The following is a 23,143-nucleotide window of genomic DNA, read 5'->3' on the forward strand; positions in this document are numbered from 1 at the left end:
TACACATTCGACACAGAGAATGGATTTCTCTAGTAATCCAATCAGTGTGACAAACACCATATTGTAAATGTCAGGACTGAAGCCGTATATCTGCTCATCTGTAGCGCCAGCCTCGTATTACATCTGGGTGGTGGCTTTGCTGGTCCGGGTGGAGTTCCTTCCCCTTCATGTTGTGTGTGATCATTGTATGATTGAGTGAAGAGGACGGTGAATAATGTGTGGGAGGCTGGGGGTCAGGACCTATTACTCATCTCCGAGTAGATGTTATACCTCACACGCAGAACTCTCTCCTCCTCAATCAGGACATTACCTACTGTCTCTCCATGTCGTTATGGAGGGTGATGTCCCTTTTATATTTCATTTTCTGATCTACCATGAGTGTGAAGATTGGTAATGGCATTAGTATTGACCAACTAATGGGCATCTTGTACCTTTCTCATTCCTCCTTCTAAGTCTCCATCATTTCACTAAAATACTTCACCCTTCGAGTGTAGCCCTTCTATCACTGCATGCATTCTCCTCTTATACTACCTCCCATATACAACCTCTTCCTATCTCCAGGACATATGCTTCAATCCAAAGAAGATGAATCATCTGCATGCCTGGGAGAGAATTACCCTCTGCCTTTACAGAGGCTGGACAGACATCTGTTTGAGATGATTTAGTGAATCCTGCTTTGAGCAGGGGGTTGGACCAGATGACCCAGGAGGTCCCCTCCAACTCTAATATTCTATGATTCTATAGATATTAGAAAAAACTTTTGACAGTTAGGGTGATCAATGAGTGGAACAGGCGGCCACAAGAGGTGGTGAGTTCCCCTTCAATGGACGTCTTCAAACAGAGGCTGGACAGATATCTAAGATGATTTAGTGAATCCTGCATTGAGCAGGGGGTTGGACCAGATGACCCAGGAGGTCCCCTCCAACTCTACCATTCCATGATTCTATGATATACCTCCTCTGCTACCAGTGTATCACTTCTCCTTCAAAAGTATAGCCAATCTCTTCTCTGTAAGGAAAGTACTTATCCTCTTCCAGAATGACTCTCTTCCATTCTTCCAGCAAAGCAATAATCCATTTATCCAGTATGCAGTGTATATAAAAAGTCTACACACCCCTGTTAAATCTCAGGTTTCTGTCATAAATAATACTACCAAGCAGAGTCATTTCAGAACTTTTTTCCCCTTTAATGTCACCATAATCTGTGCAAACCAATTGAGAAAGAAATTGAAATCTTTTTGGGTGTAAAAAGAAGTAAAATAACATGGGTGCATAAATCTACACACCCTTACACTAATACTTTGTTGCCATCGCCTGTGGGTTTCTGGCAGCGTTCAGTCTCTTTGGGTCGAGGTCTATCAACGAGGCACATTTAGAAATGGTGATCTTTGCTGGCTCATTCTTGTAGCAGCTCCAAATATGTCAGATTGCAGGGGCATCTCCTGTGTACAGCGCCCTCTTCAGGTCACCACGGATTGTCCTTTGGGTTCAGGTCTGAGCTGGGGCATTTCAGAACTTCCATCTTATTCAGGTGGAGCCATTATTTTGGGGATTTTGAGGTCGCTTGACTTGCTGAAAGGTCAAAATTCTCTTCATCTTCAGCTTTTTAACAGAGGCCGGATGGTTCTGATGTAAAATTGACTTATATTTGGACTGTTCATATTTCCCTCCCCCTTGTCTAAAGCCCCAGTTCCAGCTGCTGAAAAATCGCCTCAAAGCACAAAGCTGCCCCCGCCATGCCTCACTGTGGGGATGGTGATCTTCTGGTGATGCGCGGTGTCGGCTTTGCTTTAAACATGCCTTTTCAAAAAGTTTCCCCTCTATCTTGTCAGACGTAACACGTTGCCCACATGATTTAGGCAGAATTGATTGAACTTTTGGCAGAACATCTCCAGGCCTGGATATTTTTCTGTGTAAGAAAAGGCTTCCATCTTGCCTCCGACCCCACAGACTGGACATATGAAAAATACAGGAGATTGTTGTCACATGCAGGACACAAGCAGGACTGGCCAGAAATTCCTGCAGCTCCTTTAATATTTCTGTCGGCCTCTTGCAGCCTTCAGCACCAATTCTCTTCTTGTCTTTTCATTAATGTTTGAGGGACATCCAGTTCTTGGTAATGTCACTGTTGTGCCAAATTTTAGCCCCTTCTTGATGACGTCTCATAGTGTTCACGATAGATATGATGCCGGGGAAATGTTTTTGAACATTCTCCTGACTGACAACTTTCCACAGTGAGATTCCTTTGCTGTGTTGTCAGCTGTTTACGGACCAGAAAATGTCAGGAAAATCCTTAGAGCAGCGACACTTTCTCTGGGGTGAATCAGAACCGCTATAAATGACAGCGGCCGAGCACTGACTACTATGTAACATAGGTAAATGTGATCGGCTGAGTCTGAGCACAACCACAGTCCCATTATAAGAGGTTGCTCACACTTACGCAACACATTAATTTAGATTTGTTATTTTTATTTCTATCTCAAAATGATTTCAGTTTTGTTTCTCACTGGATTTCTATGGGTTATGGGTGACATTAAAGGGGAAAAAAGTTTTGAAACGATTTTATTTTGTAGGATTATTATATATAACAAAACCTGGGATTTTCTCAGGGGCGTGTAGACTTTACATCCAATGTAGCAATTCTCTCTTCTAGTATTGTCCTTTATCGCTCTTCCAGTATTGTCCCTTTCACCATTGTCCTTTTCTGCTGTTATAGTAAAGTCTTTCTCTTTCTCTTGCCTTCCAGTATAGTCCTTCTCTACTCTTGCAGTTCAAGTCTTTGTCTGCTCTTCAGTATTGTCTTTCACTGCTCTTCTAATATTGCCATCTGCTCTTCCAGCATCGTCCTTCTCTGCTCTTCCAGCATCGTCCTTCTCTGCTCTTCCAGCATCGTCCTTCTCTGCTCTTCCAGCATCGTCCTTCTCTGCTCTTCCAGCATCGTCCTTCTCTGCTCTTCCAGCAGCGTCCTTCTCTGCTCTTCCAGCATCGTCCTTCTCTGCTCTTCCAGCATCGTCCTTCTCTGCTCTTCCAGCATCGTCCTTCTCTGCTCTTCCAGCATCGTCCTTCTCTGCTCTTCCAGCATTGTCCTTCTCTGCTCTTCCAGCATTGTCCTTCTCTGCTCTTCCAGCATTGTCCTTCTCTGCTCTTCCAGCATTGTCCTTCTCTGCTCTTCCAGCATTGTCCTTCTCTGCTCTTCCAGCATTGTCCTTCTCTGCTCTTCCAGCATCGTCCTTCTCTGTTCTTCCAGTATTATCCTTCTCTGTTCTTCCAGTATTATCCTTCTCTGTTCTTCCAGTATAGTCCTTCTCTGTTCTTCCACTCTTGTCATTCTCTGCTCTTCCAGCATTGTCCTTCTCTGCTCTTCAAGCATTGTCCTTTTCTGTTCTTCCAGCATTGTTCTTCTCTGCTCTTCCAGCATTGTCCTTCTCTGCTCTTCCAGCATTGTCCTTCCCTTCTCTTCTAGTATTGTCCTTCTCTGTTCTTACAGTATATTACTTCTCTGCTCTTCCAGTTTAGTCCTTTTCTGCTCTTCCAGCATTGTCGTTTGGCATCACAGACATCTTCTTAGATGAGAGGCTGTCTCTAGGACCTAGCGGCTACCTCCCTCTGGTAATTAGCTCCCTGGCCTGGGTGTATATATACCTGGTGTGTCTGAGATGGAGGTGCCGGCTATATTCATTTCTACTTGTGAAGGCTTAGCAAGAGCAGTACTTCGTCCTCTATGGAGCTTGAGGTCGAGTTTGCATTTGTCTGGAGTCGTCTAAAGCTAAGCTTTCTCCCTCTGTTTGTCTACCCTTGTTATCTATAGAGTTTAGTGGAGATCGACTAGTGCTCCTCCCATCCCTAGCCTGAGCCATACGCCAGGGAAAGACAAGGCAAGGTACGCGTGCGGCGATTACTGAAGAGGCAATATAGGGATGGTAGTTGAGACAGGGTGACACTAGACCAGACTAGTAGGTCTCCACTTCCCCCTTTCCCTAGTGTCTGGGCTCCCTTTCCCTTTTCCCTCTGTGTTGCAAGTCTTTCCCACACCTGGTGTGACACTTCCAGTAAAGTCCTTCTCTGCTCTACCAGCATAGTCATTTTCTGCTCTTCCTGTATGGTCCTTCTCTGTTCTTACAGTATATTCTTTCTCTGCTCTTCCAGTTTAGTCCTTTTCTGCTCTTCCAGCATTGTCCTTTCCTGCTGTTCCAGCATTGTCCTTCTCTGCTCTTCCTGTATTGTCCTTCTCTGTTCTTCCAGCATTGTCTTTCTCTGCTCTTCCAGTTTAGTCATTCTCTGCTCTTCCTGTATGGTCCTTCTCTGTTCTTACAGTATATTCCTTCTCTGCTCTTCCAGCATTGTCCTTCTCTGCTCTTCCAGTATTGTCCTTCTCTGCTCTTCCAGTATTGTCCTTCTCTGCTCCTCCAGTATTGTCCTTCTCTACTCTTCCAGCATTGTCCTTCTCTGCTCTTCCAGTATTGTCCTTCTCTGCTCTTCCAGTATTGTCCTTCTCTGCTCTTCCAGTATTGTCCTTCTCTGCTCTTCCAGTATTGTCCTTCTCTGCTCTCCATCACTGTCCTTCTCTGCTCTTCCATCACTGTCCTTTTCTGCTTTTCCAGCATTGTCCTTTTTTGGTCCTCCACCATTGTCCTCTGCTCTTCCACCATTGTCCTTCTCTGCTCTTCCAGCACTGTCCTTTTCTGCTCATACAATATTGCTCTTTTCCTTTCTTCTAGTATAGTCTTTCTCTGTCCTTCCAGTACAACCCTTCTGCTTTAGTATGTTCTTTTTGTTAACCTTATTTCCCCAGTACTTCTCATTTATGAAGACATTTTTATGATTTGTGGGGCTGGGTATTTTTGTATTCCCGTTCTGGGTGTTTCCATATGATAGCTCTGTCTCTACTGGACTTGTGAAACCTCAGATGGCTTTCATCCTTTTAGCGTTGTTTCTTCATAAGTTCTAGTTGGGGTTTATGACGCTTTCATATTTTTTCCTTTTAACTCTTATTTCCAGGTGTGCTGGTAACTTCTCTGAGTGTTTCTGCTTCTTCATCCTTATGTATGGCAGAAGGCAGATGAGAATAGACATGAGGGGCTTCAATGCTTCTTTAATCTGTCTCAAATTGTCTTGTGAGATCTTCAGTGACTAATCACACACTTCTCAAATGGAGACAAGTGAATCAATCACTGTTCCCACGATCCATCAGCCTAAAATGGTAGGATCACTTTGTGAATAATTTAACAATCGGAAGGAAGGAAGCATATCGAATACCGAAGCCTGGGATCACAACTGAGCTGGGTGATGGCTTTGTCTTTACTCACGGCTGCATTTGACCATATCTTTCTTTAGGTTAGATTTTGCTCATCTTTGCTTATTTTGGTTGGTACTTCACATCAGTAGTTGTGGGACTGGCTTCAAAATACAGAAGATGTGCATTTCTGGTTTTCTCTTACAATACTGATGCAAGGAATGCAAGTGTGAAAGTTTCCGGAGTGCCCACATTCTCCTGGTTGGGCTGCGCTGATCCCTGGTACTCTGATTGATCATTAGTCTCTCTGTGACTCTCCCGCAGGCTTTACCTGGACAGACAGAAGCCGTCGTTCCGCTTGCACTCAGTGAAGTGCTTGGGCACCGAGGTTCACTTGTCTCTGTGCCCTTTTGAAGTCTACAAGGTGAACAGCTCTGCAGCATGCCAGAACGGGGGCCCAGTGGTCATGAGCTGCACTCTTGGCTCTGCATTTGTAGCTCAAAACACAGCACAGATGGCAATAAAGAAGAAGAAAGTCGTGCAGGAGGCACAACGGGAGGTCAGCAATTGAAAGGAGTCACAGGGTGCTTCAGTGCTGCACCGTGTGCCCTCACTGTCCAACTCTTCTCTGTCCTACAGGAAATCATCCGACTGAAAGGAGGTTCTCGCCCTGGTGAAGGTCGTGTTGAGGTTTTGAAGAATGGCCAGTGGGGCACTGTGTGCGATGACCGCTGGGACCTGCAGGCAGCCAGTGTGATTTGTAGAGAGCTGGGCTTTGGAAGTGCCAAAGAAGCTTTGACTGGTGCTCGCATGGGTCAAGGTGAGTGATCTCCAGAAGTAGTGGTGGTGCCTCCATTCCCAGACTGATAGGATGAAGCAGAATGTAATACATCAACCATCACCACGCTGCATACCACAACTCTCATGCCGAGGCCGGTAGAGCATGCTTGGAGACTTGCCCTCCAAAGATCTGGAGATCCACGGTTTAAAGACCGTAGTATGGTGATGCAAAAGAATAACCTAGGATGGGGCAGAATAGCCAAGAGAGGAAGAGTACATGCTGTCTTTTACAGGGATGTCCCCACAACATACACCTGTCCATGTAGTGATCAAGTCTGGTATCATGTGAAACCAGCATGTGGCGGAGGTCTGTATACTGATAATCCACATCCATTACAGACCACGACCTTCTAACCCATAGTATTCACATAGTTGGCATTTGTGGTGGAGCCCATGTCCCAGAGTTGCTACATCCGATGCCAAAGGAGGAAAAACGTTCCCTCTTTATTTTCAATTCAGTAGTTCAAATCCATTGTGCAAAACTCCAAGTAAAGTGACAGGTGCAATAAGTGAATGTTTCCAAACACTCATCAGTAAAGCAACTGATGGCAGACCCGAAATGCTGCATGATTACACGTCTATTAACCGCATGGACTAAAAAACAGGTTAAAGTCACGATACAAAACCTGTGATAATAATTGTGGTGCTTAAGTAATAATAATTTGTCATTTCATGACGTAAATCTAATCCTAGTGGAGTTCAAGTCTCCAGATGAAAAATCCCATAAGCCTGAGGATAAGTCAGGCATTCCTTCCTGGTTTCCCCACCCCGGGTCTCGTCTTTTAACTGTGTCAATCCCAAACGCACAGAAATGATTAGTTCTGCAGTGATGGGCGTCAGTAAAATGCTGCACTTCATCTACTGAATTGACTGTTAGATACATTGATTTTTTTGTCCCGGTCTTCTTCTTTTAAGATCACGTGCTGTGCATCCTACATACAGCACATTCAGTGATCTATATTGAATTGGATGTATCACAGGTAATATGATCAATAATTTAATATTTTTTTCTAGTTTGGAGTCATAAATCCCTTACTTTTCTGGTATCTTTACATATTTTGCAAGGATTTTCTCCTCTCCCAAACATCACATTTCCATGATTTATTGGCTTTGCATGGATTTTACAGACTTAGAGAGGTTATGGCCGCTGCTCCTCGATCCCACCCTGCAGCCACTATTCAGGATCTTCATTGACTACCGGCAGATGCTTGCACTCTACTTCTCTGATCATGATCCATTGGTTCCCACACGTCGGCACCGAGATCGGCCTGTAACCGGACCGCGTAATCATTTTACCAAATATCAAATCCTTAGTCAGAAAAAGAAAACAAACTAAACGACTGGCAGGGAAAAAAGACTCCATGTTTCTACATAGAGCTCAGAAGGGTTCAGCTAGCTTGTCGGTAATCCTGTAATGTCATAGACCTCATGGAGAAGTATTAGCTGGGTGTAAGGGCAAAATGAGCAATTGTAAGTGCACAGCGCTGGAGAATGTGATGATATATTAAGAGGATAAAACGTCTGATGAGAAGTGCGTCTTTAAGAGAGGTCACTACACCCTCCGGATGCCGCTCTTGCCTTCATCACCAACTCTGAGGTTCCCACATCCTTCCCCAGAGAAGACAGCGACCGACCGCTGTCAGAATCTATGGGAACCTCTGTGAGCAGCGCTGGTCTAAGAGCAACTTCTGGAGTCATCGCTGCCGGCCGATGACGTCCCGAGTCTGAGCTGTAATCAGCCGCACATGTGGATGTGAAGGCAACGCACCACTGAATGCAGGAAAATGCCAGATCATTGCCTGCTCGAGGACTGCGGTCTGACCAACATGAGGCGCAAGAGACCGAACACAGTGATATAGAAATATATATTCATTCATACATACAGTATTGTGAGAAAGCTTTAGGCTGTGTGCACACGATGCGTTTTTTAAGCGTTTCCGCAGCGGCAAAAAGGCTTGGTAGAAGGTCAGCCATGTCCCCCAATGATAATCCGCATGTGCAGTGCACATGCTGCGGAAATTTCCTCTGTGAGTTATCATTGCGGAAAAATCCACAGCATTACCAATTATTTTGCGGAAGCGCGGCGTTTTCGCTGCCATTGACTTGCATTGAAACGCATGGATTACGCATCACTGCATCTGTACATGCAGAATCCAATCGTTTCAATGTGCGGATGGTACCCGGGTGTGGAGGACAGGAGACTCTCCTCCGGACCCAGGTACCATAGAAACTGTAAAAAAAAAAGAATGAAATGAAAAAAAAATGCTATAATTACCTCCTGATGGCCTCCAGTGCGCTCGTCTTCGCTTGCCGGCAGATCGCGATGGACTGAAGGACCTGCGCTGACATCATAGTCATGTGACGGCAGGTCCTTCAGTGTAGTGCACCGCGAGCTGCCGGCAGCCAGGACAAAGCGAAGCAAGACTGCGGGGGCCATCAGAAGGTAAGTATAGATTTATTTTTTACCATTCTTTCGGTCACACTATATATGCCGGTTGCCGGATGCCGGTTACATGGATTTATATAGTGTGAACAAGTTGTCAAGCACTTTCCAAGTGATGCTAAAATCGCTTGTCAACCCGCATGCGGAAATGCAAGTGAAGAACGCGTCACATCCGCATGTCCCTGGCAGGAAAACGCATGCAGAATCCGCGTGTACAATCCGCACACGCAATCCGCATGTACAATCCGCACGCACAATCCGCATGCGTTTTTTCTGCCAGGAAGATGCAGAAACGCTCAGGAAAAAATCCTCAGCATTTCTGCATCGTGGGCACATAGCCTAAGGCAGTTGAGAAAAAATGCTGTGAAGCAAAAATGGACATGTAGTCCTGGAGGTGATGACCCGGCCCCGGAGCCCTGATCTCTCATCATCCCGTCTGTCTGGGATCACATGAAGAGAAAGAGGGATCCGCACAAGCCTCATACACAGAAGATCTGGGGTCAATTCTCCCAGATGTTTGGAACAACCTCCTGACAAGATCTTCCATAAACTGTGTACAAGTGACGCGTGACCAACAACTGCTCATCAGAAATAAAGGATACCTCGCCTGAGAAGTGTCGAATACCAAATCCAAGAAATGCGAATACCTAACAGAAGAAATTATTTATTTTTATTGCACCATTGATTCCATTGGGTTGTTGTTACACGGACGCGGCCTAAATTCAGATAGGGGCAAGACCGGTTGCATGAATTCGTTGGAATCCTGGGGGAACCATTACTCAGGGCGACCATAGGTTGCAGCTTCTCTCAGGCACACGATAGATTCGGTTGCTGACCCGACACATCTGACAAGAGTCTTCATAAATGGTAGAACAGTAACATTTAATGAGGCACGGTCAGTGCAAAGCAAATGTCTCTTTGAGCAACAGGCTCCAGTAATAACAGTACCGTCTCCTTTGCAGCACAGCAGTACACAGTCTATTTATTATCCGGTAGCACAATACAGCACAGTTTTAATGCATACACAACCACAGGCTTTCCATTCACAAGGACTCAATAGTACACAGCATTATTTATCCTGCATGGAGATGGGGGAGGGGGGTGAAGAGGGAAATGCTCTCTATGACAGACTTCCTTCCAGTCCTTATCTTCCTGGCTGATAATACTCCACACTGTTAGCTCAAGTAGTCTAACTGACCTTTGTTTAGCTTCCCTCCTAACCCCTCTAGTTGCTGGATGCTTCTGGAGCATAACACGTCCTGTCTCCTGTGCTTGTGTTACTTCTAATAGTTGCTGAATGCTTTTAAAGCAACAGCACTAGTTCTGCATGACACACTCTTCCCTCCTTTTTGAATGTCGTCCTCGACATTCGCTTTAATTGGTCAATTTGACCAATTCTGAGACAGTGGTGAAAGTTGGATAGCTTTATATACAAATTGGCATTGACAAATTGGTATAACGTTCATAAACATTGAGAACAAATTATGACCTTTTTCTTGTAGGACGCCTATAAGAAATAAATGATTAACACCATTAACACAATCAGCGTCTCTTCAGCTGGAGATTTTCGTACGTCTTCAACCAGCTCTCTCTCTCTGCTTTAACAGTTCTCTGTTTCTACAAAGTATTTAAAAAAAAATCAAAGCATGAAAACAAGTCTTTCCACCAGGCAACATCTTCCATGCTGCCTCTTGGTGGTGAATACCACTCAAGTGGGCTTACCTGGTCCGCAGGCAGAGATATCTGTTTTCAGTCGGCAATCCTTGACACTTAACTCGGTTCACCTAGTGTCTCATACGTCAGCATCACTTCTCAAGTCAACATCCTCCTGGTGGGTTGTTCCTCAGATACCACGGGTTCTTCGGTCACAGGAGTTTCTTCCTCCTCACTCATTTCCCGTGCCTCCTCAGATGCTCATGGAGCTGCCTCTGTAAGTTCCTGTACTTGTCCTGAGTCGCTTGTTTCCGCATGGTCTGGTAATTCCGCTCCTCCTGAGTGTTGATTGGTCTCTTCAGGGGCCGGTGTTCGATCATCAGATCAGAATTGAACTTCATCTGTACTCCTTGGTACGAACTCTGGAGCCTCAGGACTTAGTTCACTCTCCTGAGGATGGTACAACCCTCTCCTTGCTGGTCCGAGAAATGCAACTGTGTGTTCTTCTCCATTTGAACTTTCAAGGTCACTATCTACCTCCGGAGCTTCAGTCTGTGGTTGTCCCTTAGTTGATCTCAGACGATGTCGGTCTACTTCTGGGAAGTCTTGTTGTGGTGGGAGATAATCACAGGGTAGTAGTAAATTCCGATGGACTATTCTGGTTTTCTTGTCTTGTCTTTCCAATCAGATTTCATACACTGGACTGTCATCAGCTTTCCTCCTTACGACCACATACACCTTGTCTTCCCAGTATGAACGAAGTTCTCCTGGACCTCCGTTCTCACGTACATTCTTGACTAGCACCCAGCTTCCCAGTGCCAATTCTGCTCCATAACATTTTCGATCATAGTACTCCTTACTCTTGCTCTGTCCTTGCTTAACCACTTTGGATGCTATGTTGTATGCCTCTGCCATCCATTCCTTCCATTTCCGAATGTACTCCGGATACGTTCTGTAAGTCTCTGACACCGGAGTATCGAACATGATGTCGATTGGCAATCTTGGTGATCTTCCATACAATAGGAAAAAGGGTGAGTAACCCGTTGCATTGCTCTTTGTACTGTTATAGGCATATACCACATCGACAATAATGTCCGGTTAAAATGTTCCACTTGTCCATTACTCTCTGGGTGATAGGGCGTTGTGTGGGATCTCTGAATTCTACAGTACTTTCCTAGCTTGGCAAAGAGCTGGTTCTCAAATTCTCTTCCTTGGTCGTGGTGTAACCTCGTAGGGAACCCAAACCTCAAAGCAAAATCATTGAAGATCTTCTCTGCCGCTGTTTGACCTGATTTATTGGTGGTGGCATATGCTTGAGCAAATCGAGTGAAATGGTCCATCACCACCAAGATGTATTCGTAACCACCCTTGCACGTCTTGAGATGTAGAAAGTCTATTGAGACCATCTCAAACAAATACGTAGTTTGGATGTTGCCCATAGGTGCCCGAGTTGATGTGTTGGGACGTTTATCTTTCAGACACCCACACTCCCTGGTCACGTACCTCTCAATATCTCTCTGCATGTACGGCCAGAAGAAACGTTCACAGATCAAATTTGTTGTCCTTTCCACTCCCAGGTGTCCCAAGTTTTCATGGAGTTCTTTGAAGACCAACCTACGGAATACGCTGGATAGTGCCAACTGTCGGTTTTGTCCTCCTGTATGATACAGGATACCACCTTCACTGAGGTAGAGCTTCGTCCATTCTTTAATTAAAACAGATACTGCTGGTGACTCATTGTCTGTCTCCCATTTACTTGGAAACCGATTCTGGTCCACATAAAGTAGTATTCTACCAATTATCTGATCTTCCCGTTGCGCTCTACGGGTTTTCCCTTTTGGAAGTTGTTGAATAGACCGGGGGTGATCTTATTCTCTCGCTTTTATGGTGGTTTCTACCCTGAACAGACACCACAATGGTGTGTCTTCCTCCTGATAAGCTTTTACTGCTTGGGTAGTGCTCTCAATTGTTTCCTGACTGACTTCCTTGCATGAACTCCTCAGGCTCTAGTCAGCGTCCGCATTGCATTTTCCTAGACTGTACTTGATGCTGAAATTGAAGGCAGCTAGTTCAGTGACCCATCTGTGATCCATTGCATTCAGTTTGGCTGTAGTAAGGACATAGGTCAAAGGGTGGTTGCCAGTGTATACCGCAACCTCTTTGCTGTAGTAGAGATAATCTCTAAATCATTCACAGATAGCCCGTTTCAATGCCAGGAACTCCAATTTTCCGGAATGTAGATGTTAATTCTTCTCGGTGTCTGTCAGTGTTCTAGAACCGTAACCGATGACTCTCATTTTTCCATCTTGATGCTGATACAGGGCAGCTCCCAGTCCAACTTGAGAAGTGTCACAATGAATAACAAATGGTAAATTGAAATCAGGATATCCCAAGATGGGTGGTTTTACCAGGTAGTCTACTAGTTCTTCCAATACCTCCTGGTGGTCTGCTGTCCAGAGAATGGGCTGTTGGGACGAAACGGCGTTGTTTCTTTTAAGCCCAGTCCTACCCGCGTTCTTCTTTTTCTCCATGGGTGTTATCTCTGTTGTCCCCTTAAGAAGAGGTATAGTGGGGCGACAATCCTGGAGACGTTCCGAATGTAAGTACAATAGTAGGAGAGGAATCCTAATATCTGCCTCAACTCCCCGAAGGTAGAGTGCAGCTTGTCTTTTAAGGCCAGTACCAGAGCGATTTCTGTTGGGTCCATGGTATATCCTTCTCTGGTCACAATTTTCCCTAGAAATCGGACTTGTCTTTTGAACAGTTCACACTTTTTTGGGGTTAACTTAACTCCGTGTTGTTGATACTGGTGTAATACGGTCCTCACGTGTTCAATATGCTCCCGGAAGGTTTTGCTGTGTACAACATTGTCATCCAAGTACAGCTGCCAGATATCGTCCCTCAATCCTTCTAAACATGTCTCCATGCTCCTCTGGAATTCTGCTGGAGCTGAACTGAGCCCAAACAATATGCGGATCCACTCATATAATCCCCAAGGTGTGATGAATGCTGTCAAGGGTCTACTTTACTCTTCGACAAACCCTTGGTGGTACACCTTAGCCTGATTGAGGATAGAGAACCAGGTACTTCCTGATAGGCTATCCAGCATATCTTGGATCTTTGGTATTGGGTGTCGATCAGGTACTTTCGATTTAGTTCCCGGTAATCACAACAGAGTGTCAACTTACCGTCCTTCTTCCTAACACAGACAATAGGAGAGGAATAAGATGACTTCGCCTTTTGGACCCAACCTCTGTTGAGATCTTGTAAATATTCTTTCACTTCACGGTGTAATGGTTTCGGCACAGACATTTAACTTCTGGTTACTGGTGTCGTGTCTTTCAAATTGACTCTCTTCTCTCAGCATCTGTTTTGCTATCGCTATATCTTCAGCACACAAGTGTTCCTGGGATACTGGGGGATCCCAGGACCCTGAGGTGGGTCGTGCAGTTTCCTCCCCTGGGCATCTCCTGTTCCTTGGTGGGGTGACTGAATTCACTGTAGACCCCTGGGCTGGTCTCACACTGGCTGGATATACGGTTTTAACGGTTTCCATGTAACCTAACAGTCTTTGGATCCGGTCTAATTTCGTGTTTCATAGTATTCATCACCGGTACTGTCACTCGAGCAAACCCACCAGTAGGAATCGTAAGCACGGTCTCACCTTGAACTAGGCCTTCTGGAAGTTCTGAGGAATCTTTTGGCACCAACAGTCTTTTCTGGACTTTTCTTCCCGGTTCTACCCAGACTCTATACCTCACCACCACCATTTGGTTTGCAGGGATGATGGTTGGGCACCAGCCTACCTTGACTTCTTTTAGGTCCATTGTATTTTGTGCTTTATTTACTCTATGAATCACATTTTCCGCCACAGCGTTGGGTATGGCAAGTGATATGGCGATTGCATCCACCACCAGCGTCCCTGACTTGTGTTTCGTGATGACCTCACTGATTACATTATAACCCAGGATAGGATCCTCTGGCACGTTCTGATCACTGGTCATGAGAAAAGGTACCAAAACTCAATGGTGTTGCTGTTCTTCGTGGCCCTCAGTTGAAAAGTCACTTCCACCCAGCCTATGAAAGGGATTTCGGTCTGGTTGACAGCTTTGCCGTGGAGTTCCACTGGTCCTAAGAGTTCTTTTAGCGACCGAAGGCAAGTGTGTAGCAGGTAGCACCTTCTCCATTCTTCATTTAAAAGGCTCACTTGGGCTCCTGTGTCCCACAGTGCTTTTACCAAGAGTCCATCTAGCTGGCACTGTATAAAGCACCTTTCACCGATTAGGCTGATGAGGCTATCTTTACTGACTGAGGAATCCTCCTCCCAGGAGTACATCGTTTGACCTCCGCACTGGGCATTAAGTAACTGATGCCCCTGTCTCTCTTGCATCTGTTGTAGATGGGAACACACTTGGGGATAGTACTGACGCAGCCGTTTTACCTCATGCGCCGTTCTGGGGTTTGGTGAGATTTGGATTTGCTTCTGGAGCCTCCTCCGTTGTCGCAGTTACCAGACACCCGCACTGGCAACCTCCTGTCTTTTAACCCAAACGAACGTGACCATTGGCATTCCTTGGCATAATATCCTTCCTCACCACATCTTAGACAGTGAACACACACTGTACTCTGATTTGATGAACAGCACGCTTCACAAGCCGGGTATCTTCTGTTTTGGAACTCACTCCTGGGACGGAGGGATACAGGTTCTGGCCTGGAACGAATCAACTTTTTCACCTCAATCAACTCGGCTCGCAGTTCTCCTGTTACTTCCTCTCAGTCAGCGCTGGCAGGCCTCTCTTTTGTTGGTGATTTAAGGTTCCCTCTCGGAGGTGGCACGGGAGGGTCTCTATGATGATCTTCGGACTGGCCAATGGGGTTCTCCAACTTCAGCTGACTCATTTTGGTGGTTTTAGGAGCAGAGCCTTTCTTTAACTTCTGTTCGCTCTCTGACTCCAAACTGGCGGCCTCATTCATTTTTTCAATTAGGACTTTGTCCAGAAAGCCAGGATCTTCTAGGTACTGTTTCAGCTGCAACTTGATGTTTTTGATTAACCCCGATCCCAATGATCAGAAGAAATTTTCCTGGACTAGTTCAGCATCAAACTTCTCCTCCGCTTCTACATCTCTGGATGCAAACAATAGTTTATCCTTCAGTTCAATTGCTCTGAACAAGAAACTTTGGGGTGATTCATTATTTTTCTGTGAGAGGTTAATAAGTCAGTGGAACAATTCTGAAGTACTCTCTTCTTTATAGTGCCCTTTTAAAATCATCGTCAGCTGTTGCAAGGTCAATTGACTCTTCATTTCTAGCATACTACGGAGGTTCAGTCCTGGGTTGATCGCTTTCATCACCCCCTCAACGATCTCATCTGGCTGGTAGCCTTTCTGTAAACCTGCATCGATCTGGTGCAACAAGTTCCTATAAGACAGTCTCTCTTTCCGTTCACACTCTCCAATCTGTCCCAGGATCTTGAATTCTTTCCTTATGGTGATTTGTGGTGTTAGAGAGGACTGTCTCCCTGATTTATCTAATCGGAGCAGGTTAAAGGTCCTGTTTGAGTCTGTCACCCATTCAGAGGTTTTGGTCGATTCCTGCAGGGCTGTTGTTAGGGCTTTGAATTGTTCTTTCAATCCCTGTAGTTCAGTCTGTGGCCGCCCCTCCATCCTCCATCTTCAACCTGGTTAGAAACTGTGTAAGCTCCTGGAGGAATATCCCCATGACGTCTTCTGCTTCTTTCTCCCCCAGCTCACCCATTTTTGCATTAATGGCAGCTAACAGTTGCCTGCGGTTGTGTGCTTTGGAAATATGTTCTTCTGACATCTTTATATGTTCTGCTACTCTTCTCAATTCTTCACAGGTTAACTGAAGAAGCAGCTCACTAATTCTGTCCATTAGTATTTCAACATCCATTGCTGCTAGTGAGTTTTCTTTAGGGCTGGTCCCCTTTAACTGCTGTAGCAGAGCTGAGTTGAGGTGCTGTGCTGCTCTGTTTTTCCAGGCACTTTTCCTCTTGTCCCTCTACACGCTAATTCCCGCTCAGGATTCCCCGTACGGGCCACCAATGTTACACGCATGCCGCCTAAGTTCAGATAGGGGCGAGACCAGTTACATGAATTCGTTGGAATTCTGGGGGAACCATTACTCAGGGCGACCATAGGCTTCAGCTTCTCTCAGGCACACAATAGATTCAGTTGCTGACCAGACACATCTGACAAGAGCCTTCATAAACGAAGAATAGTAACATTTAATGAGGCACGGCCCATGCAAAGCAAATGTCTCTTTGAGCAACAGGCTCCAGTAATAACAGTACAGTCTCCTTTGCAGCACAACAGTACACAGTCTATTATCCAGTAGCACAGTACAGCACAGTTTTAATACATACACAACCACAGGCTTTTCATTCATAAGGACTCAATAGTACTAAGCATTCTTTATCCTGCATGGAGATGGAGGGGGGAAGGGTGTGATGAGGGAAATGATCTCTATGACAGGCTTCCTTCCAGTCCTTATCTTCCTGGCCAATAATACTTCACACTGTTAGCTCAGGGAGTCTAACTGACCTTTGTTTAACTTCCCTCCTGACCTGAATTCTGTTCCCTTGCCTTTTGTGAGATACAGATCATAAGCCACCTTTCTCTTCGGCTCTGGCCAGACAGTTAACAACTTTCCCAAGATTCCCCTGGGGCTCTGCTAAAACACTCCCCTTCTCCTGTGACTGTGTTAACCCCTCTAGTTGCTGGATGCTTCTGGAGCACAACACTTCCTGTCTCCTGTGCTTGTGTTACTTCTAATAGTTGCTGAATGCTTTTAAAGCAACAGCACTACTTTTGCATGTCACATTGCGCATGTGAGGAGTTGTAGTAGTCGAGTCGGGAGATGATGAGGGCATGTACTAACATTGTAGTAGATTCAGGGTTGAGGAAAGGATGGATTGTGGAAATATTTTTGAGTTGGAGGCAACAAGAGCTTGGATGTGCAGTTTGAAAGACAGGGCAGAGTCGTGGGTAACTCCAAGGCAGCGGAATTCTGGAACTATGGAAAGGGTGGTGTCGTTAATTGTGATACATGTGCTTCTCACAAAATTAGAATATCATCAAAAAGTTAATTTATTTCAGTTTTTCAATACAAAAATTGAAACTCATATATTTTATATAGAGTCATTACAAACAGAGTGATCTATTTCACGTGTTTATTTCTGTTAATGTTGATGATCATGGCTTACAGCCAATGAGAACATAATAGTCATTATCTCAGTAAATTAGAATAATTTATAACACCAGCTTGAAAAATGTTTTTAAAATCCGAAATGTTGGCCTAGTGAAATGTCTGTTCAGTAAATGCCCTCAATACTTGGTCGGGCTCCTTGTGCATCAATTACTGAACCAAGCGGCAATGTGGCATGGAGGCGATCAGCCTGTGGCCCTGCTGAGGGGTTTTGGAAGCCCAGGTAGCTTTGATAGCCGTCTTCAGCTCGTCTGCATTGTTGGCTCTGGGGTCTCTCATCTTCCTCTTGACAATACCCCATAGATTCTCTATAATAGATTCTCTATGGGGTTAAGGTCAGGCGAGTTTGCTGACAATCAAGCACAGTGATACTGTTGTGTGTAAACCAGGTGTTGGTACTTTTGGCCGTGTGGACAGGGGCCAAGTCCTGCTGGAGAATGACATTTCCATCTCCATAAAGCTTGTCGGCAGAGGGAAGCATGAAGTGCTGTAAAATGTCCTGGTAGACGGCTGCGCTGACTTTGGTCTTGATAAAACACAGTGGACCTCCACCAGCAGATGACATGGCCCCCAAGCCATCACTGATGGTGGAGACTTCACACTAGACCTCCAGCAGCTTGGATTGTGGCCTCTCCACTCTTCCTCCAGACTCTGGGACCTTGATTTCCAAATGAAATGAAAAGTTTACTTTCATCAGAAAACACCTTGGACCACTGAGAACAGTCCAGGTCTTTTCTCCTTGGCCCAGGTAAGACGCTTCTGGCGTTGTCTATTGGTCATGAGTGGCTTGACACAAGGAATGCGACACTTGCAGCCCATGTCCTGGATACGTCTGTGTGTGGTGGCTCTTGAAGCAATGACTCCAGCAGCAGTCCACTCCTTGTGAATCTCCCCCACATTTTTGAATGGCCTTTTCTTAATCCTTTCCATGCTGCAGTTATCCCGTTTGCTTGTGCACCTTTTTCTACGACACTTTTTCCTTCCACTCAGCTTTCCATTAATATGCTCGGATACAGCACTATGTGAACAGCCAGCTTCTTTAGCAATGACCTTTTGTGGCTTTCCCTCCTTGTGGAGTGTGTCAATGACCGCCTTCTGGACATCTGTCAAGTCAGCAGTCTTCCACATGATTGTGGAGCCTACTGAAACAGACTAATGGACCTTTTTAAATGCTTAGGAAGCCTTTACAGGCGTTTTTTGTTAGTTACTCTAATTTACTGAGATAATGACGTTTGTGTTTTCATTGGCTGTAAGCCATAATCATCAACATTAACAGAAATAAACACTTGAAATAGATCACTCTATTTGTAATGACTCTATATAATAGATCCCTCTGTGTGTAATAACTCTATATAATAGATCCCTCTGTGTGTAATGACTCTATATAATAGATCCCTCTTTGTGTAATGACTCTATATAATAGATCCCTCTTTGTGTAATGACTCTATATAATAGATCCCTCTGTGTGTAATAACTCTATATAATAGATCCCTCTGTGTGTAATGACTCTATATAATAGATCCCTCTGTGTGTAATGACTCTATATAATAGATCCCTGTGTGTAATGACTCTATATAATAGATCACTCTGTGTGTAATGACTCTATATAATAGATCCCTATGTGTGTAATGACTCTATATAATAGATCCCTCTGTGTGTAATGACTCTATATAATAGATCCCTCTGTGTGTAATGACTCTATATAATAGATCCCTCTGTGTGGAATGACTCTATATAATAGATCCCTCTGCGTGTAATGACTCTATATAATAGATCCCTCTGTGTGGAATGACTCTATATAATAGATCCCTCTGTGTGTAATGACTCTATATAATAGATCCCTCTGTGTGTAATGACTCTATATAATAGATCCCTCTGTGTGTAATGACTCTATATAATAGATCCCTCTTTGTGTAATGACTCTATATAATAGATCCCTCTGTGTAATGACTCTATATAATAGATCCCTCTGTGTGTAATGACTCTATATAATAGATCCCTGTGTGTATTGACTCTATATAATAGATCACTCTGTGTGTAATGACTCTATATAATAGATCCCTATGTGTGTAATGACTCTATATAATAGATCCCTCTGTGTGTAATGACTCTATATAATAGATCCCTCTGTGTGTAATGACTCTATATAATAGATCCCTCTGTGTGGAATGACTCTATATAATAGATCCCTCTGCGTGTAATGACTCTATATAATAGATCCCTCTGTGTGTAATGACTCTATATAATAGATCCCTCTGTGTGTAATGACTCTATATAATAGATCCCTCTGTGTGTAATGACTCTATATAATAGATCCCTCTGTGTGTAATGACTCTATATAATAGATCCCTCTTTGTGTAATGACTCTATATAATAGATCCCTCTGTGTGAAATGACTCTATATAATAGATCCCTCTGTGTGTAATGACTCTATATAATAGATCGCTCTGTGTGTAATGACTCTATATAATAGATCCCTCTGTGTGTAATAACTCTATATAATAGATCCCTCTGTGTGTAATGACTCTATATAATAGATCCCTCTGTGTGTAATGACTCTATATAATAGATCCCTGTGTGTAATGACTGTATATAATAGATCCCTCTGTGTGTAATGACTCTATATAATAGATCCCTGTGTGTAATGACTCTATATAATAGATCACTCTGTGTGTAATGACTCTATATAATAGATCCCTATGTGTGTAATGACTCTATATAGTAGATCCCTCTGTGTGTAATGACTCTATATAATAGATCCCTCTGTGTGGAATGACTCTATATAATAGATCCCTCTGTGTGGAATGACTCTATATAATAGATCCCTCTGCGTGTAATGACTCTATATAATAGATCCCTCTGCGTGTAATGACTCTATATAATAGATCCCTCTGTGTGTAATGACTCTATATAATAGATCCCTCTGTGTGTAATGACTCTATATAATAGATCCCTGTGTGTAATGACTCTATATAATAGATCCCTCTGTGTGTAATGACTGTATATAATAGATCCCTCTGTGTGTAATGACTCTATATAATAGATCCCTCTGTGTGTAATGACTCTATATAATAGATCCCTCTGTGTGTAATGACTGTATATAATAGATCCCTCTGTGTGTAATGACTCTATATAATACAGTCATATGAAAAAGTTTGGGCACCCCTATTAATCTTAAGCTTATTGTTTTATAAAAATTGGTGTTTTTGCATCAGCTATTTCAGTTTGATATATGTAATAACTGTTGGACACAGTAATGTTTCTGCCTTGAAATGAGGTTTATTGTACTAACAGAAAATGTGCAATCTGCATTCAAACAAAATTTGACAGGTGCATAAGTATGGGCACCCTTATCATTTTCTTGTTTTAAATACTCCTACCTACTTTTTACTGACTTACTAAAGCCCTTTTTTTGGTTTTGTAACCTCATTGAGCTTTGAACTTCATAGCCAGGTGTATGCAATCATGAGAAAAGCTACTTAAAGTGGCCACTTGCAAGTTGTTCTCCTGTTTGAATCTCCTCTGAAGAGTGGCATCATGGGCTCCTCAAAACAACTGTCAAATGATCGGAAAACAAAGATTATTCAACATAGTTGTTCAGGGGAAGGATACAAAAAGCTGTCTCAGAGATTTAACTTGTCAGTTTCCACTGTGAGGAACATAGTAAGGAAATGGAAGAACACAGGGACAGTTCTTGTTAAGGCCAGAAGTGGCAGGCCAATAAAAACATCAGAAAGGCAGAGAAGAAGAATGGTGAGATCAGTCAAGGACAATCCTCAGACCACCTCCAGAGAGCTGCAGCATCAACTTGCTGCAGATGGTGTCACTGTGCATCGGTCAACTATACAACGCACTTTGCACAAGGAGAAGCTGTATGGGAGAGTGATGCGAAAGAAGCCGTTTCTGCAAGCACGCCACAAACAGAGTCGGCTGAGGTATGCAAAAGCACATTTGGAGAAGCCAATTTCTTTTTGGAAGAAGGTCCTGTGGACTGATGAAACCAAGATTGAGTTGTTTGGTCATACAAAAAGGCGTTATGCATGGTGGCAAAAAAACACAGCATTCCAAGAAAAACACTTGATACCCACAGTAAAATTTGGTGGCGGTTCCATAATGCTTTGGGGCTGTGTGGCCAATGCCGGCACCGGGAATCTTGTTAAAGTTGAGGGACGCATGGATTCCACTCAGTATCAGCAGATTCTTGGCAATAATGTTCAAGAATCAGTGATAAAGTTGAAGTTACGCAGGGGATGGATCTTTCAGCAAGACAATGATCCAAAACACCGCTCCAAATCTACTCAGGCATTCATGCAGAGGAACAATTACAATGTTCTGGAATGGCCATCCCAGTCCCCAGACCTGAATATCATTGAACATCTGTGGGATCATTTGAAGAGGGCTGTCCATGCTCGGCGACCATCAAACTTAACTGAACTGGAATTGTTTTGTAAAGAGGAATGGTCAAAAATACCTTCATCCAGGATCCAGGAGATCATTAAAAGCTACAGGAAGCGACTAGAGGCAAAAGGAGGATCTACTAAATATTAATGTCACTTTTCTGGTGAGGTGCCCATACTTATGCACCTGTCAAATTTTGTTTGAATGCAGATTGCACATTTTCTGTTAGTACAATAAACCTCATTTCAAGGCAGAAACATTACTGTGTCCTACAGATATTACATATATCAAACTGAAAGAGCTGCTGCAAAAACACCAATTTTTATAAAACATTAAGCTTAAGATTAATAGGGGTGCCCAAACTTTTTCATATGACTGTAGATCCCTCTGTGTGTAATGACTCTATATAATAGATCACTGTGTGTAATGACTCTATATAATAGATCCCTCTTTGTGTAATGACTCTATATAATAGATCCCTCTGTGTGCAATGACTCTATATAATAGATCCCTCTGTGTGTAATGACTCTATATAATAGATCCCTCTGTGTGTAATGACTCTATATAATAGATCCCTCTGTGTGGAATGACTCTATATAATAGATCCCTTTGCGTGTAATGACTCTATATAATAGATCCCTCTGTGTGTAATGACTTTATATAATAGATCCCTCTGTGTGTAATGACTCTATATAATAGATCCCTCTGTGTGTAATGACTCTATATAATAGATCCCTCTGCGTGTAATGACTCTATATAATAGATCCCTCTGTGTGTAATGACTCTATATAATAGATCCCTCTGTGTGGAATGACTCTATATAATAGATCCCTTTGCGTGTAATGACTCTATATAATAGATCCCTCTGTGTGTAATGACTTTATATAATAGATCCCTCTGTGTGTAATGACTCTATATAATAGATCCCTCTGTGTGTAATGACTCTATATAATAGATCCCTCTGTGTGTAATGACTCTATATAATATGAGTTTCACTTTTTGTATTGAAGAACTGAAATAAATTAACTTTTTAATGATATTCTAATTTTGTGAGATGCTCCTGTAGATCGGGTCGGGGGGCTAGTTGAGATGGAGGAAAGATGATGAGTTCCGTTTTGTCCACGTTGACTTTTAGTAAGTGAGTGGAGGAGAATATGGCTAAGAGCTCGCTCACACGAGCGTATAACATGGCCAAGTGCCGTGCGATAAAACATCGCATCGCATTCGGACCAGTGAATTCTATGGGGCAGGTCACATCTGCGATCATGCTGGGGGCGCATACGAGAATCAGATCACACTCACCCATACAAGTCTATGGATGCGTGTGAAACATCGATTACTGTGGAAGCTGG

At 43.7% G+C, this 23,143-nt stretch overlaps 1 protein-coding gene across 1 annotated transcript in view; it reads left to right on the forward strand.

Moving 5' to 3' along the window:
• The window catches only part of LOXL3 (lysyl oxidase like 3), a 155,044-nt gene that overhangs the window by 79,731 nt on the left and 52,170 nt on the right, over positions 1-23,143 (forward strand). Inside the window, 2 exon segments of the mRNA XM_073649999.1 lie at positions 5,557-5,791; positions 5,872-6,052. Coding sequence (XP_073506100.1) covers positions 5,557-5,791; positions 5,872-6,052 — 416 coding nt within the window.

The sequence above is a fragment of the Phyllobates terribilis genome, unplaced genomic scaffold (genome assembly GCF_046119375.1).
Source record: "Phyllobates terribilis strain yellow unplaced genomic scaffold, ASM4611937v1 Scaffold_1__5_contigs__length_1240528914, whole genome shotgun sequence".
Taxonomy (NCBI): Eukaryota; Metazoa; Chordata; class Amphibia; order Anura; family Dendrobatidae; genus Phyllobates; species Phyllobates terribilis.